The 18,017-nt window shown below is 49.2% G+C and overlaps 1 protein-coding gene across 6 annotated transcripts in view; it reads right to left on the bottom strand.

The window, feature by feature from the left end:
* Positions 1–18,017, bottom strand: part of SLC43A3 (solute carrier family 43 member 3) — a 419,431-nt gene that overhangs the window by 33,207 nt on the left and 368,207 nt on the right. For all 6 annotated transcript variants that reach the window (XM_078674229.1, XM_078674237.1, XM_078674262.1 and 3 more), the window contains one exon: positions 2,471–2,635. In XM_078674229.1, coding sequence (XP_078530355.1) covers positions 2,471–2,635 — 165 coding nt within the window. The remainder of the gene's footprint in view (positions 1–2,470; positions 2,636–18,017) is intronic.

The following is an 18,017-nucleotide window of genomic DNA, read 5'->3' as shown; positions in this document are numbered from 1 at the left end:
GGCTGGCTGGTCTTGTGATGGTGCTCATAAAACCAGGGAATACAACCCTATTTATTCCCTATTGGGCATACGCCCAAATTACAAACAGACTAAATGTGGAATCAGCACCCATCATAAATGACAGCATGGTGCTGTCAAACTGTGGACGCTGTTTCTTGTTTCTGGCTACCATGCCCTATAACGTACACACAAGATTTAGTCTGAATATGACAGAACACAAAGACTTGTAATCTTAAGTTACTGATATACTAGTAACCGTTTCGAATTTGAACCAGTACAGACAGCCTACTGAGCCCTGAAGAAGTCTAATTTATGAGACGAAACGCGTTGGCTAAAAGAAATTACGTGTATATTTGGATTTTACTGTTTGGATCGATCAATAAAGAATTCAATATGATCATCACTGAAGTCCGGACCGGTTCATTAAAAAAATTTCTTTGGATTTCCTCATTAACGAAAAGACTTATTATGATATTTTTGGGATGGGTGCTGATTCCAAATTTAGTCTATTCTCTGGGATACCTGGTCCCCTAAGGAGGGAATGAGGGGCTGCCTACCCGCTCCCTCCCGGTAGAGTCGGTGCACTCTCTCTGACCTGCATCTGGTATGTGGGATGTATGTATCAGGAGCCGGTGGGTTCACAGGGTGAACATGGTGAGCCATTGTGTTTACTGTAAGCGGAGCTGGAATCCGTTCTGCTGGACATTTCAGCTCCCCAGGGCCCCTCCCTATTCTTAGTGGAGGCTTGGTGGGTTGGGGTGAGCAGTAGCTCTTATCTGTATTTATCTAAGCATTCCTCTGCTGGGATGGTCCCCGCCCTTTTTGCTGTGGGATTGTGAAGGCCTCCTGGTCTGGAGTTAATTAAAATACTTCTCTGGGGAACAGGACTGGCAGGTACCGACAGCCTGGGGGAGCCCACCTCACAGGGACTGATGGCAGACTGAACATGCAGGAAATACGCCCCGGGGTTGGGGGGGCACCCATGATGCAAAAGGAGCAGACCCTCTGATTGGATGAGCCTGGCACTCAGGGAAAGGTGAAAGTCTGGGTTCATCGGCCAGGTGGTTGGGCAAGGCTGTTCTCTTTTCTGACGAGGCATCCATTGAGGAAGCTGAGATGCAGGAGTGGAGTTCAAAGGTTGGGTTGTAATTCCACAGCAAGCCCTGAGGCTAATAGATACATGTGGGACTACAATAACTGTGCCAGGACAACAGGCACCCCTATCCAGACCCATGCCCCCCTCAGAGCTGTGTCCTCGCCAAGGAAGGGCATTTGGACAGTGGGTCGGCCAGGAACATTTGACTTCATATCAACTGCTGAAACCCTAACCCTGTATTACAAGTATTAGTGTCATCGACGTGCTTTGACGGGTAAACCTCTGCAGGGTGATCTGTTCAAGGCAATGTTAGCTGTGTTTTATAGTGCTTAGCATCTAGCCACTATATTAATGTTTGCGGTCAGAACTCTGGCCCAGAGGGCTGTAGCGATTTCTAGTTTTCACTGTGTATCTTAGTTGTACGTGTATTATATTTGTAATGCGCGTGTATTGAAGTTCTCTTCTTTAAGAAGTAAAGCCGTGACTGGACATTGATCCTATTGGCTGGCACTAGGGTGTAAACTGTGTCCTGAATGTGTAACCCACCGCACCTCCTAGAGTACGCCGTGAGCGGCTCTGCCTCGCTACCCTGAGAGAGTCAAGTACCGGAGACAAGTCATTAGTTGTCGAGTTTGGGGCCCAGCAGTACTGCGGCCCCAGGACACCAGCGGTCAGCCACTTCAATTGATGCAACTGCAGACCCATTTTTATTTATTTTTATTTTGAAAGTTTTATATAGCGCGAACAAGATCTTTGCAGATATCAGAGCGCTTTACAAAGAAGGGGTACGAACAGGAAAGTAAATAAAAGGCCATTGGGCATAGCGTAGTTGTAGGTAATAAGTGGGGTGGGGTAGGTACATGAGGGAGCATAGTCAAACAGGTACGTCAATAATGCTAATAGTACAAACAAGTGGGAGCATAGACAATCAGGTAAGTCGATAATACAAGTAATACAAATAAGCAAAGGGATCGAACAGGTAGTTCGATCCCTTAACCCCTGACTGCCCCGGTGCCCCAGGAACCTGGTCGTCACACCCCTTTACTACCCTCATGCTTCCTCACTACCCCTTGTCTTCCTTTACCTCCTCAACCTGCTGATCCTTGCCCTCCCCCTCGCTCACCGACCTCACTGCCCCTCTCTTCGCTCACCTCTTTATTCACCAAGTCCAGTGGATGATAACCCCTCCTGCACTTACCGCCCTCCCTCACCTCCTCTACATTTGCCTTCTTCCCTCCCCACCTCATCCTTTGCTGTCTTCTGCCTTCACACCTCTTTTGCCAGAACAACTCCCACACTTCACCCTGCTACCTCCTGCTCTCCTTCTCCATCTCCCTTACCAGTACCCCCCCTCCCTTTCGGCCAGCGCCTTACTTTTGTGCTGGTCCCCTTTGGACAGGTGGGCGAGCATGGGGTTCAGCGTGCCGATGAACAGGTAATGCCGGAGCTGCATGACCGACAGCCACACCAGGTGCCAGGCGAAGAGCCAGGAGCATGCACAGCTCCGGAAGGATGCCACCGGAGCCTCAGGTGCTGCTGCTGTGGATCGAAGAAGAAAACAAAGAGAGAACTACTTACAATGATGAACAACAGGACATCAGCACCAGAGAAGCAAACCAGAGAGAGGAATACGTTAGTTACACTCTAAGCATCTGTTTGTGGCATGTAGTGCTGTAGATTCATATGCTGTTCATACTCCTGCCCTCTAGTGTTTGGCCCAGATGTGTGCAAGTCCTGAGGTGTTCCACCTATTACTGGAAATGCGCATGGGCATCGGCTCCATTGTAAGATTGTTTCGCTCTACAGAGGGTGAGGATAGGAATGGGGCGTAGATATACAGAATAAGAATACCATGCTCAAATGAATAAAAAATGCCTTTGAAACAACTAAAGACTTCCGGGGAGGGCGATGGGCTCAAGTGAATCTACAGCACTACACGCCATGCACAGATGCTTACCGGGTAAGCAACATTTTCCGTTAATGGCAGGTGCAGCTGTATATACACTTGCAATAAAGCAGTCCTCCCCTATGAAGCGGCTAGCCACAGGATGTTGCAGAAGATAGAAAAAGTATATGAAGGATAGTCTGTCCGACGTTAGTTTGTTGGCAAGCAAAGACATCAATGCATGGTGAAAGTATGTGGCGTGGACCTGGTAGCTGCTTCGCAGATGTCAGCTATCGGAATGTTGCCCAAGAAGGCCTTGGAGGCCTCTTTTCTGTGGGTAGAGTGGGGTCTGGGAGGGCTGGCCAATGTTCTTTACCTTTGGCTTAACAGGTCTGGATACACGTGCTATTCCTGCCTTAGCAAGAGCTTGTGTGGTTTGGCAAAGAGCTGCTGTGTCTTTTGGAAGGGTTTGTCCTGTCGGTGTAATACACGAGGCCTCTTTTAACGTCTAGTGTGTGTGGAGCCCTCTCTGCCATGGAGCTTTGGACGAGGGAAGAACACTGGGAATTCAATAGTTTGATTGAGGTGGAAAAAACAGACCACCCTGGAGAGAAATTTGGGATTTGCCCTAAGGTTTAGTCTTTTAGTGTGAACTTGAAAGAAGGGCTCTTTTAAGTTATTTCATAAAAGGTTTAATAACTAAGACACTGAACAGTGATATGCGTTCCTGTTCAGAAACTGCAGCTAAATGAAGCCTAATGGAGGTGTAAGCGAGGCCCACGTTTTCGAAGTGGAGCAGATAATAGACAATGTCTTGGACGGATGCCTGCAGTGGGTTGATGCGCCTGGGAGTACAGCAGTTCACAAGTCTTTTCCATTAGGCTGCGTAGCAGGCTCTGGTGGTAAGTTTGCGGGCCCCCTTCAGGATGGCCATTCGCTCCAGAGGTAGTATGAAGAAGCAAAATTCTAACTCCTCAGGAGACAAATCGTAAGATTTTGCTGCGTGTGGATGGGCTGTCGAAGCATGTCCTGGCTCTCCTGGAGAAGATCTGGTCAGTTGGGCAGCTTCTTCTGAGGAACTAGGGAGAGGTTGAGGAGGGTGGTGAACCAGGGCTGTCTTGCCCAGATGGGAGCCGCAAGGATGACGCATGTTTGTTGAAGCCTCGGAACAACGAACAGAAGAAGTGGGAGAGGTGGAAACGCTTTGGCAAACATCCCTAACCAGTTCATCCATAGTGCATTGCCCATGTACTGTGGTTACCTGGAGGTGAAGCTTGGGCATTTTGCATTTTTGGTGGAGGCAAAGAAGTGTATCTCAGAAGCACCAACGACGGGAGTAGGACTTGCAGGTGGAGTTCCCACTTGTGAAGTTGTTTCTCCATTCTGCTAAGTACGTCTCCACAGTCGTTGTTCACTCCAAGTAGATATAGATGCACTCTGTAATGGACCGCCCATGCAAAGTGCCCGGAGCTAATGCAGACAACTGCAAAAGTGAGTGTCGCCCTGTTTCTCTAGGTAAACATGGCGGTCATGTTGTCTGTGTGAATGAGGACCACCTTGTGTTGAATGTAGTACAGGAACGACTTGAGGGGTAGCTGGATGGCCAGTAGCTCCAGATAGTTGAAGTGGAGACGCTGGTGATGGGGAGTCCACATGCTCTGAACCGTCAAGCCCTGTAGGTGTGCTCCCCACTCTGTGAGAGAAGCGTCCACTGTGATGGTCACCGGCGGAAGTTGGTCAAGAAAGGGTTGGCCGTACAGCAGGTTGTTGCTGTTCCGCCCCTGCAGAAAGCGATGAGGGCGGCCCTAGACCAACACTAGATCTTCCCAGTGACCTGTGGCCACCGTGCAGCTGGGCACCCAAGCCATGGTTCCATGTGTAACCTTGCATGGGGAGCTATGACAACTAGGGGGGCCATCATGCATGGCCCTGACTATCTGGCAGAAAAAGAAGGAGCAACGATTGAAAACTTTCAGCCCACGCTGGGCTTGGATACGCTTTCCCGGTAAAGGGCTGGATATAAAGCAGTTGAACGTTGGACTCAGTGATATTGATGGTAAGCCCTAGAACATACAATAGGTCTATGGAGGCCTCAGTCATGTGCCAAGCACTAAACAAAAGAATAAGTTGTGATGGCTGGGGAAATTGGCACACTCTACCAAATGTGTATACACAAAGTATCAAAGTCAAATTAGATGAATGTCCAAGTGTTATCTGGTGCTCCGGAGAAGGAAGAGCCATCCATTCTTCCTTATCAGAAAAGATTCCAGAATCAACAATACCATGCTCCAGATACACAGAGATTAATTGAGGTTGTGGTTTCAGTAGTTCTTTTATTCCTTTGTAAATATACGAGCCCCTTGCCAACACGTGTTTCGCCTCAAGCTGTTCTCGTCACAGCAGACTTCCTCAGGGCAAAATTTCAGTCTATTAACAGATTCTATATATCGTTTGGATGGAGTAGTACCAATGGTTTTCAATTGAAACTCAAGTAACGGATCTGCCTAAAGAAACGGCGACGAGTATGTACTCTACATACTCGTCGCCGTTACTCTCGGCGGACCCGTAACTTGAGGAAGTTAACACACCAATGTGACTGAATACATCAAATATAATTTCAATATCAGCCCTACATACAGCATTAGTACGACCTGAGTCATGAAGTTGCCTTGCTGAAGTATAGGGATGGCATCTTGAAATGTCACCATGTGTATTTGTTGAGGGACTGGAGGTCAAGTATGGGTCTGAGGGACCCATCCTTTTTAGGGATGAGAAACTACAAGGAGTACACTCCCTTGCAGTGGTGGTGGAGCAGCACAGGTTCTATGGCCCGTTTGTGAACGAGTGCCTCTACTTCCTCCTGAAGGAGGCGCTGGTGTTCCTGGTAGAGGGTATGTCTGCAGGAAGGGATGATTAGTGGGGTTGAGGTGAGTTCTAAGCAGTAGCCCTGCCTGATGATAGAAAGAACCCACTGATAGGAGGTTATCTCCAGCCAATGGGTGAGGAGCCTCTGCAGACTTCTCCCAACAGGTGTAGTGTGATCTGGGTGGTCAGAGAGGGGGAAGGGGCACTGATTAGCTGTGGAAGCTGCTTTAGCCACAGCCCCTATACCTCTATTTCTCGAGCTCTTGCCCTTGCTCCTCCTCTGGAGTAGCCCCTTGAGGGCGTTTGTTGGTACTGTTGCCCCTGGTTGAAGGTAGTTGCCTCAGGGGAGGTGGTCTTAGAGCCGCCTTTAAAGTTGGACCTGGGAAAGGATCCTCTGAAGAAGGCATCTGGAGGCTTGCATCACTTTCGCAGTGTCGGTCTTTCTTGATTTTTTCCAGCATCTCATCAGCCGGCTGTCCGAGGAGATGCTCCCGATTGAAGGGCAGGTTGAGGAGATACTGTTGTACCTTTGATTTAAAGCCAGAAACATGCATCAAGGTGTGGCGTCCAATCTGGACACTGGAGTTGATGTCCCGCGCTGTGATGTCAGCTGCGTCCAGGTCACAGTGGGTGGTGGTGCTAGAAATGAGCTTCCCTTCTGGGACGAGCTCGTGCCCCTGCTTTCTGAACTCATCTGGGAGGTGCTGGAGGAGGTCATCCATCTCATCCCAGTGAGTACGGTCATAACGTGAGAGTAGTCTGATGGAGTTTGCGATACTCCACTCGCTTGTCCAGTAAGAGCTGGTGTGTTCGTCTGTCGCATCAATCTTTCTACTTTCTTTATCTGACAGAGGAACATCGCCAGTTACCTCCAATCCTTGGGGTTACTACTCTAGCTGTTACAAGGTATTTTGAGGTTTCTAACCTCTCGCGATGTTTGACCATCTTTAGGGCAGTGCTCGGCCCGTCAGTGCTGGTGTGGAGGTGGGGTTGCCGCACTCAACATCTTCTACTGGACGAGATGCAGCTCCTCTTTCTCGGAGTTGGATCGAGAGCCCGGGTCCAGGATAAGCCAAGGACCTGACAGCCCAAAGTCTCTGGCTGTGGCTCCAACTCAATGTTTTGGTCTTTGAAGAGATCAGGGGTGTTGTCGTCTTGGTAGTTCGCCATGGTACACCGAGGTAGGCACCAATGTTGTTGGTACTGGAGCAGCTTTTTGGATCCCAAGGCAAGGCAGGCAGCGTAGGATGGTTTTTTATACAGATTAATATAGGAGTTACAGACTCGATGGTGATCTGTTCTGGGTGTTTTGAGTGGCACTGTGGCCTGTACCGGAAAGAGGTCTTTTCATTACATAGTCAGCATTCTTGGTGAGAGAAGATGGGTAGAAGGTCCTTGAAAAGCGATAAGAGCCCCAAGGCAGGGTGACGAAAGGAACTCGGTTGTCGAGGTCGACGGACGTTACTGTGGTGAAAGCAGAAGAAAGATTATTTATGCGGATTGGGTGGAAAACCGTGAGGCAACGGTGAATCATTGGAAGGTGTCAACCTGCAACGTGCAGGATACACGTTCAAACCCGACAGCGGAAAAAAACAATCTTACAATGGAGCTGATGCCCATGCACATTACTAGCAATAAGGTCGAATAAAAACAAGTTGCACCTGTCTGAGCCCAACACCAGAAGGCCAGAGTATGCACAGCATGTGAATCTACAGCACTACATGCCACAAACAAAGTTACAAAATAGCATAATATGGTTACTGCTGATAAGCAGCCCCGCCTCGTTGAGCTAGGGGGAACTGTGACTGGGACCCAAAAGGAAACTTTTGCACAAATTGATAAGTGTACAGATAGAGGTAATGACAATGCAGTGGTGAGATAAAGAGAAGAAAATATGCAAGTTAGTTTATATAAGTAGCACAGCCATTTTAAAAAGGTAACAGGTGTGTTTCCAAAGATAAATGTATTTTTCGAATAACATGAGCATTTTCCGTCAATTTCTGTACCGGCAGTGGATGTTTCGCCACGTACATCAATGTTGCAGACCTTCTTCAGGACAAAGTGATAGTTATCCCTGAGCTTTTGCTGATTCGGTATCAAGCTTATTAAAAGGAACAATGAAACTCTGGAATGGATCCAAAAGCTGATGGCTAGATACGTGTAGCCCTAGCTCTACAGACTGCCCAATGGGGACTAAGGCCCGGCTGGAAAGTATGTAACCTGAGGGACAGATTTCTTTTCTGAGGCTTGAACCCAAACCATACAAGCCTGACGCCATACCTCATACCTGGCTTAAGGGACAGCTCGGACGTCTTATCCTGTATTAGTGCTTACTAGAGTCACGGGTTCACACTCTGCAGCTCTGGGCATTAGCTTGCTTAATCTCCACTATGGCCCCCCGCGGCGGGATGCCTGGCTTTCACCTTGGGAATGCCCAGTATGGGTATCTCACAGGGATAAAGCCAGGACGGGTTCCCAAGGCAAGCGCCGAGATGCCTACGGGTAATCGAGCGCTATATAAGAACGCATAATAATAATAATAATAATAATAATAATAATAATAATGTCTGTAACTTTAGACAACAGAACTGTATTCAAAGGCCTAGGACTGTAAAATACAAGTAAGAAAGGACCTGACCTGGCAGTTCGGGCTGGACTGTTCCTATTGGGCGCAGGGTCAAGACTGATTTGCACATGACTGGATTCAAACTGGAATGGCATGGGGTGCAAAAGAACAGTGGATTTAGGCCCAGATCTCTGTACTGGGGTGAATGTATGACATTGTTCTGCATTCTGTCCATCAATAGTTCTTTTTGCATTTGTCACCCCGAGTGGGACGGGTATGCTCAGACGTCAGTCCCGTGCTCTCCATGCCACTGGAATCAAGCTATCCTGGTTGAAGAGGGCTGGTTCCAGTCCAGGGAGGACCTGGCTTGGCAGTTCGGTCCTGACTGTTCCTATTGGGCGCAGGGTCAAGACTGATTTGCATATGGCTGGGTCCAAACTGGAATGGCATGGGGTGCAAAAAAACGATGGATTTAGGCCCAGATCTCTGTACTGGGGTGAATTTATGACATTGTTCTGCATTCTGTCCATCAACTGTTGTCTTTGCGTTTGTAAAGTAAAAGTGACCTGTGGCGCTTTCTTGTCAAAGTCCGAAGCCAGAGAAATTAGGAAAAAATGCAAAATGAGGAGCACTGAGTGATACCGGAGGCTACCCTTGGAGTATCTCTGCTCTCTGAAGTCTGAGGCAGCAACATCTCTGTAACTAAGGGACGGCGTTGTTGTTTAGGACCTCAGGTGACGGGATACAGGGACTACAAGGAATAGCTGTGGTATCGGAGGCCCGAGCATATCAAATATGGGTAACCCCAGAGGTATCTCTGACTTCAAGTGTGCAAGACGTGAGTGATATGACGGACAGCTCAGCTGTCTAAGGCCTGAGCGTCTGCAATATGTATAAACTAAGTGAAAATTCTGCTTTGTAAGGCATACGCTAAGAACATGTGTATGGCAGGAGCGATAGCTCTGCTGTCATAGGACAGCTACTGCTAGTGAGGTTTGGGAAGCCCCTCAGTCCAGTCCTGGGACTGGGCTGGGGGGGCATCACATGCATTAAAGTTGGAGGTGAAGAGGTACTTTCGTTGATGAAGATGGCACCGTATTTGGCCAGCGCTTGGCTGATAAGGCTTCGGGGGCCAGGGAAGAGCCTACCGGCGGCTTTTGTTCTGGGATCTGGAAGAGAACCAGAGAAAGGCTGTTACAATCCCTCCCGGCAGCGACGAGACCAGGCACGGGGTGGGAAGCCACCGCCCACATCTGACTTTCTCCCATCACTCTCGTTGCACATAACAAAATATTCATATAAAGCTCCAGGGCCTGGGTAGATAGTTATTAGAAAATACTGAAAGAATATAGTGCTCGAGCTCACCTCTCTCTTCATCTATCATTTCTGGTTGAAGTTTAGCGCAGTTTCCCTCCCACGATCCCCATGGGCGGTTAAGTCTCGTGCTCAAAACTCAGGGCCCAATTTAGATCTTAGCGGACGGGCCAATTCGTCATTACGGTGACGGATATCCTATGCAACGAAATATAAATTCCATTGGAATGTTGGGAGCTCCATTGTAGCCAATGGTGTGCTCCCTGGTTCTACGGGCCGGTAAAGGCCCGCAGAGCAACATTCCAATGTTTTACAAAGGCCTCTCGATCTTCGGGAAGCCTTTGTTTTATTTGTTAGAACATTCTGCTCTCTAGTGGCAGAATGTTCTAATAGCCTTATAGCTCTTCGGATCAGGGCTATACCGGCTATTAAAGTCCTTGTTAAAGTCCTTCGGCTCTGGCCTTTAACACGGGAGAGGGCCTTTAATAGCCCGCTACGGCGTACTGTAAGGCTATATTATATCCTATGAGATTTAGATTTCAGCGACGATATCCGTCTCCGTTGTAACAGAGTAACCCGTCTGCCTAGGTTTAGATCGGACGCTATGTCTGTGCCTTGACTTTACACGCCAGAGAACCACTCGTCCAAGTGACCCCTGTGCCCCGCCCTCCTTTTAGAACCTGCCCATCACTCAGAAACATCAGCAGTCAGTGGTGACGTCTCATTGCAGAACCAGCCAGCGCATACTGCAAGGGATGTTTGGATGCAGCTGGGCACCACCCAAAACACACCTGGCCAGATGCTGTCATGGTATGAACTGGAAGAGACGCTGCGTGGTGCCGCGGGCTCCAGAGAAGAAGGTTAGACTCTTGTGGCACCGTAGAGACTGCAGTGTTGGGCCTAGTGGCCATGAGATGGGGGTGGGGTCCACAAAATAAAATGAAGAACCTCTCTTAGGTCATCAGCAATAGATTAGGGAGTGAGCAGATAACAAGAAGCACATGTAGGTGAGACTCAGTTCACCACTTCCAAACTCAAGCGCTTAAAAGGGCTCTTTGAAATGTTCAAGAAGGCCTGTAAGGCTGGAATACACGTAACAGGCATGGGTTGAAAGTGTTTGTCACAGGCATGGGTTGAAGGTGTCTGTCACAGGCAAGGGCGGGTGATGTTTGTCACAGGCATGGTTTCCTGCAGTGTCACAGTTTGGAAGTAGAAGGGTCACGCGCAGCACTGTGTGTTCTGATGATTGCACCAGAGGGCTCAAAGGTCTGTGTACGGAGCGAGCACTCGACGGACACCATGTTCCAAACAGCACTGAACGGGACAGGTATGTGACGAGATCAAACACAGAAGTGTGCCGTTCCCACAGCATTCGTTTGCTTGGCATGTCTAGTGTGTGACATTGGGATAGACCGAGGCCTCCTAGGGAGCCGGGACACATGCTCTCTGTTTAAAGGGTTTATTTATTTATTTATTTATTCAGAGTTTTATATAGCGCGAACAAGATCTTTACAGATATCAGAGCGCTTCACAGAAACAGGGGGTGAGGATAGCAGGAGGGTGACGCAACATAATATTGGGTGCAGTAAAAAATTCAATAGCATGATCGGATAGCAGACATGTGCTGATAAAATATCAATAAACAATCAGGTAAACGATAATATAAGACGATACAGAGTCTTTGATCCAACTACAATAGAAATCAGGAGAGCTTAGGCTAAAGGGATGGCTTATGACAATATCTAAAAGTTACAGATAACAAGGGGTAGGGACATCGAAATTCAGCAAGCTAACGTGAACAGTATAGTAATAGGTAGTGAGTGAGTAGCATAATAGGATCGACTAATCAAAATAGAATTATGGCAAACAAGAAGAATAAAAGGATCGCAATCATGAATAATATGATATTATTTGACATTAGACAATCAGGTAGCCAATGATACCAAAGCGGTGCGAAGTCTCTGAGCAACAAACATTAAAGTTCAGGTGAACTTAGCCATAAGGATGGCTTTCACCTCTTTCTTGAAGAAGGCCGTGGAGGAGATAAGCCTGGTTTCAGGAGGGAGTGCGTTCCAGATCCTGGGTGCCATTCCTGAGAAGGAGCGTTTGTATGTTTTTTCCTTCCGGAATCTGTGAGGTTTCAAGAGTAGATTTTTTGTACTTCTATTGGATCTTGACCCTCCTGATATAGTTAGCTTTTGAGTGAGGTAGTTGGGTGCATTGTGGTGTACGGCCGCGTGTGTCATCACAGCAATTTTCAGCTGAATTCTGGCTTCAAAGGGCAGCCATTTCAGAGATTTCAAGTCAGGGGTTATATGAGAGTGTTTTCTTGAACCAGTAATGAGTCTCGCGGCAGCGTTCAAGGAGGATCTTAGGGGTGCAGTTGTTGCTAGAGGGAGACCACTGAGTGTCACAATTCCATAGTCTATGCGGGGGATGACGAGGGCTTGTACAGCATTTTGGAAGTCTTTGGCTGGGAGGAAGGGTTTAAGTTTCCTCAATGCGTTGATTTGGAAATTAGCTCCTTTCGTTGCTTTGCTAATGTGCTGTTGCATGTTGAGCTTTGCGTCAAGTGTGATACCTAAGGATTTAGCAGAATCCACGATGGTGGGCCGGACATTGAGTGCTGTTAGGTGATTGAGCCAGATTTGGGTGGTGGTAATTTTCGCAGGGGGTGATATCAAAAGGAACTCAGTTTTCAGAGCATTTAGTTTGAGGTGATTATCTGCCAGCCACGATTGGGTCTTTATAAGTGTGTAGTTCAGGAGTTTGATATCTTCCGGGGATTGTACCTTTAGGTAAAGTTGAGTGTCATCAGCGTACATATGGAATTGGACATTGGATGCTTGGAGCAAGGTGGCGAGCGGTTCCATGATGAGGTTGAACAGTGTGGGTGAGAGGGAGGATCCTTGTGGAACTCCTAAGTCGACTGGCACAGGCGAAGACAGCACATTGTTGATTTTGAACTTCTGAGACCGGTTATGTAGGAAGGAAGTGAACCATTTGAGAACAGTCCCGGATAAACCCATTCTAGTGTTTAGCAGCTCCAGGAGGTTCTCATGTTTGACCGTGTCAAATGCGGACGAGAGGTCGAGAAGGATGAGGAGGCATGAATCATTGCGATCAAGAATTTGGAGGGCGTCATCAATTATGTGAGTCATGGCCGTTTCCGTGCTGTGTTTCGCTCGGAAGCCTGATTGATGAGGGTTGAGGAGGTCAAACTTGTCAATGTGTTTTGTTAGTTGGAGTTGGACACATTTTTCCAGCAGTTTGGCCAGGGTGGGGATGTTTGTGATGGGACGGTAATTGTTTAGGTCAGACGGGTCAGCTGTAGGTTTCTTGAGTATGGGCGTGACTTGACCCACCTTGAGGGAGTCAGGGATGAGACCTTGTTGAAGGGAACTGTTAATGATTTTGGTCCAGAGTGGGAGGAGCATGGTGGTGAAGTCTTTTACCGCGTTAGCAGGCAGGGGGTCTATGAGGTGATTAGACGGCTTCAAGGTGCCGAGCAGTCTGTGTATTGCTTCTTCAGAGTAGGTGTCGAAGGACGTCCATGATGCGCTATTTTTAGGCTGTGTGTTAGACATTCTGATGTGGCCAGGGTTTTGGCTTACCTCATTGAGGAGATCAATTCTTATGTTGTCGGTCTTTAGCTTGAAGGAAGCAGAAAAGTCTTCACTGCGTGGGATACCGCTTGTTGTGTTGTTTGATTGTAAGGGTTGCGACTTTGTTTGACTTTTGACTAGTTCAAACAATTTTCTTGGTCGGTTTTTCGCTTGGTCAAGCTGGAGGCTAAAGAAGTCAGATTTCGCGCGCTTGATTTTCCTAAAGTAGGCATTTCTCTTGTTCTTAAGCGTTTTGCGATGTAGTGATGAGGGGTCAGCTCTCCAAGTGCGCTCTGCCGATCGCATAGCACCCCTGTCTTCATTGAGTCTGCCGTCATACCAAGGGTTCGAGCTCTTGGTGGAGACTCTCTTTAGTTGCAGTGGGGCGGCTTCGTTGATTATTGAGCTAATAGAGTCGAGGTAGAGGTCGGTCAGTGATTGAACATCAGAGACGCCAGCAGGGGGAAGGAGGAGCCTGTAGGTGTGGGGTGGTAGGGAGTTGGGGTTAAGATTCTTCATGTCCCTTTTCCAGATCTTGGATTTGGTGGGTTGAGCCGGGGAAGGTTTGACTTTTTCATTGATAAAGAAGGTTAACCCTTTCTGTGAGAAAGTGGCTCTGTATATACTGTTCCAAAATAGGTACGGTGTGCACAGAGTCCACACACCCCAGAGGTTTGGCAGAGACTAAAGTTAGATATAACTTTACTCTCTAAAGTGGTAGCTTGGTTGAGCAATAAGGCAGTATCAGAGGCAGGGGGCTCAGAATCCGAGCCCTGGTTATGCACAGCGCGGCGCAGCACCAGAGGCAGGGGGCCTCCGAAACCGAGCCCTGGTTGTGCACAACGCTGTGCAGCACCAGAGGCAGGGGAATCTGAATCCGAGCCCTGGTCATGCACGATTCAGAAAAGGGGGTGGTGATGAACAGAGTGTCTGAATTAAGCAGACCACTCTTACCCAGTCCAAAGATCAGGGCTTGATCCATCACCGTTATTTACCTCACTGCCCCATCCCAGCTCAGAACCTGGCTATATGCAAATTAGTCTGTTCCTGTCCCAGTGCATGATGGGAACAGGGCAGACCAAACTACCAAGCCAATTCTTCACCAGAAAGGAGACAAGCTTCCGGGGACCGGTTTCTGGCATTTCAGCCGTCGTCGGCCCGGCTTGCTTGAATCCTAATGGAGCAGTGAGCAAGGGACTCATGTCTGAGTATACCCTGCCACACCTATAGTGGCCAAAAACGATTCAGAAAATCCCATCATGCACTGGGACAGGAACAGACTAATTTGCATATAGCCAAGTTCTGAGCTGGGATGGTGCAGTGAGCTAAAAAACGGTGATGGATCACCGTGGTCTGCTTAATTCAGGCACTCTGTTCATCACCACCCCCTTTTCTGAATCTGGTCATGCGCAGCGCAAGAGGCAGCGGGCTCAGAATCCGAGCACTGGTCGTGCACAGCACTGCGCAGCACCAGAGGCAGGGGGCTCAGAATCCGAGCTCTGGTTGTGTGCTGCACAGTACCAGAGGCAGATGGCCTCCGAATCTGAGCCCTGGCCTCCGAATCTGAGCCCTGGTCGTGCGCTGCGCAGTATCAGAGGCACAATTTCAGAATCCGAGCCCAGGTCGTGCACAGCTCTGCGCAGCACCAAAGGCAGGGGGCTTAGAATCCGAGCCCTGGTCATGCACAGTGCTGCGCAGCACAGGAGGCAGGGGGCCTCCGAATCCGAGCCCTGGTCGTGCACAGTGTGGCGCAGCACCAGAGGCAGGGGCCTCAGAATCCGAGCCCTGGTCATGCACAGCGCTGCGCAGCACCAGAGGCGGGGGACTCAGAATCCAAGCCCTGGTCGTGCGCTGCGCGGCACCAGAGGCAGGGAGCCTCGGAATCCGAGCCCTGGTCATGCACAGCGCTGCGCAGCACCAGAGGCAGGGGGCCTCCGAAACCGAGCCCTGGTTGTGCACAACGCTGCACAGCACCAGAGGCAGGGGGCACCGAATCCGAGCCCTGGTCATGCACAGCGCTGCGCAGCACCAGAGGCAGGGGGCTCAGAATCCGAGCCCTGGTTGTGTGCTGCACAGTACCAGAGGCAGATGGCCTCCGAATCTGAGCCCTGGCCTCCGAATCTGAGCCCTGGTCGTGTGCTGCACAGTACCAGAGTCAGATGGCCTCCGAATCTGAGCCCTGGCCTCCAAATCTGAGCCCTGGTCGTGCGCGGCGCAGTATCAGAGGCACAATTTCACAATCCGAGCCCAGGTCGTGCACAGCGCTGCGCAGCACCAGAGGGAGGGGGCCTCCGAATCCGAGCCCTGGTCATGCACAGCGCTGTGCAGCACCAGAGGCGAGGGGGGCTAAGAATCCGAGCCCTGGTCATGCGCTGCGCAGCACCAGAGGCAGGGGCTCAGAATCTGAGCACTGGTCATGCACAGTGCTGCGCAGCACCAGAGAAGAGAGTCTCAGAATCCGAGCCCTGGTCGTGCGCTGCGCGGCACCAGAGGCAGGGGGCCTCAGAATCCGAGCCCTGGTTATGCACAGCGCTGCACAGCACCAGAGGCAGGGGGCTCAGAATCCGAGCACTGGCCGTGCGCTGTGCAGCACCAGAGGCAGGGGGCTCAGAATCCGAGCCCTGGTCATGCACAGCGCTGCGCAGCACCAGAGGCAGGGGGCTCAGAATCAGAGCCCTGGTCATGCGCAGCGCTGCGCAGCACAAGAGGCGTGGGGCCTCAGAATCCGAGCCCTGGTCATGCACGGCACTGAGCAGCACAGGAGGTCGGGGGCTCAGAATTCGAGCCCTGGTCATTCCGAGCTAGGAGCCCCCTTGAAGTCGCCTGTTTGACCCACTCGGAGAAGTGAAGTGCCCGAACCAGATGAAAAGATCCCCGGCTCCTACAGTGAAGAGGTCCTGCCTGCCTGACCGAGGAGGCTGACGTGTCGGGCTCCGCCTTTCATCGCTGGGTGGGGGCGAGCCCCAGAGGTGCAGACATCCAAGTCTGGTCAGTGAAGCTGGTTTGTTTTAGTGAATCTTCTCTACAGTCCATGAAGAGTGCAGAGGGTCTCGGTAGAAAGGACATCTTTGCCTGCCTTGAGGAAGCCAGTGGACCAGTTACAATGGGTCACATCTCTGCTTCCCCTGTGGGACGTCCTACGAGCGGCCGGGGAGGGGCGGAAGGCCCACCCGGCGCCACTGCACAGACACCCCAAGGACCAGCTGGGTATGTTTGTTTTTAGGTCTCGCCTAGCGTTGCAGCACACGCGCGGCTCGCTTTGGAAGGCATGCTGTATTAGGGTATGTTTTAGAAGTGGTGTGGAAGCCCCGCCCATTCTTTTCATTGGCTGGTGTCATCGTCCATGGTAAAGGCTGGCTTCCAATTGATAATGAGGCTTCTTAGTCCCTCCATTGTTACTGCCCTGTCTCCTTTTGGGACCGCCCATCAGGACTGGATCTTTTACTTGCGGTCTCCTTCATTAGTCCATAAGCACTATATATTTTTTTCACAATGGAGACTGCTTGTCTGGTATTTGAATGAGGGGTTTTAGTGCGCGGCAGTAGAGCCAGAATGCCAGGTCAGAAGAACCCTTGTGGAGCAGAAAAACCAGGTCAGCGGAGCTGCTCTAGAGCCACAGAACCAGGTCAGAACCAGGTTAGGAGTCCTAACTTTACTACTCCTAAACTGAGAAAAATCCTACCTTTAAGACTTTCGGTATTCACAGAACGCATTTAGGAGTCCTAAAGTTAAGACTCCTAACTTCTGTGAATACCAAAATGAGTAAGTGCCTTCTGTGAATGCCAAAATGAGTAAGTGCCTTCTGTGAATGCCAAAATGAACAAGTGCCTTCTGTGAATACCAAAATGAGTAAGTGCCTTCTGTGAATGCCAAAATGAGTAAGTGCCTTCTGTGAATGCCAAAATGAGTAAGTGCCTTCTGTGAATACCAAAATGAGTAAGTGCCTTCTGTGAATGCCAAAATGAGTAAGTGCCTTCTGTGAATACCGAAATGAGTAAGTGCCTTCTGTGAATACCGAAATGAGTAAGTGCCTTCTGTGAATGCCAAAATGAGTAAGTGCCTTCTGTGAATACCAAAATGAGTAAGTGCCTTCTGTGAATACCGAAATGAGTAAGTGCCTTCTGTGAATACTAAATTGAGTAAGTGCCTTCTGTGAATACCAAAATGAGTAAGTGCCTTCTCTGAATACCGAAATGAGTAAGTGCCTTCTGTGAATACCGAAATGAGTAAGTGTCTTCTGTGAATACCAAAATGAGTGCGTGCCTTCTGTGAATACTAAATTGAGTAAGTGCCTCTGTGAATACCAAAATGAGTAAGTGCCCTCTGTGAATACCAAAATGAGTAAGTGCCTTCTGTGAATACCGAAATGAGTAAGTGCCCTCTGTGAATACCAAAATGAGTAAGTGCCTTCTGTGAATACCAAAATGAGTAAGTGCCTCTGTGAATACCAAAATGAGTAAGTGCCTTCTCCGAATACCGAAATGAGTAAGTGCCTTCTGTGAATACTAAATTGAGTAAGTGCCTTCTGTGAATGCCAAAATGAGTAAGTGCCTTCTCCGAATACCGAAATGAGTAAGTGCCTTCTGTGAATACTAAATTAAGTAAGTGCCTTCTGTGAATACCAAAATGGTAGTAAGTTTAGGAGTTTGTCTTAAGTTAGTTCTGTGAATCGGGCCCTCTTAGAAC

The sequence above is a fragment of the Lissotriton helveticus genome, chromosome 1_1 (assembly GCF_964261635.1).
Source record: "Lissotriton helveticus chromosome 1_1, aLisHel1.1, whole genome shotgun sequence".
Lineage (NCBI taxonomy): Eukaryota > Metazoa > Chordata > Amphibia > Caudata > Salamandridae > Lissotriton > Lissotriton helveticus.
The sequence above is the reverse complement of the archived record's forward strand: the minus strand, read 5'-3'. Positions and strand labels throughout refer to the sequence as shown.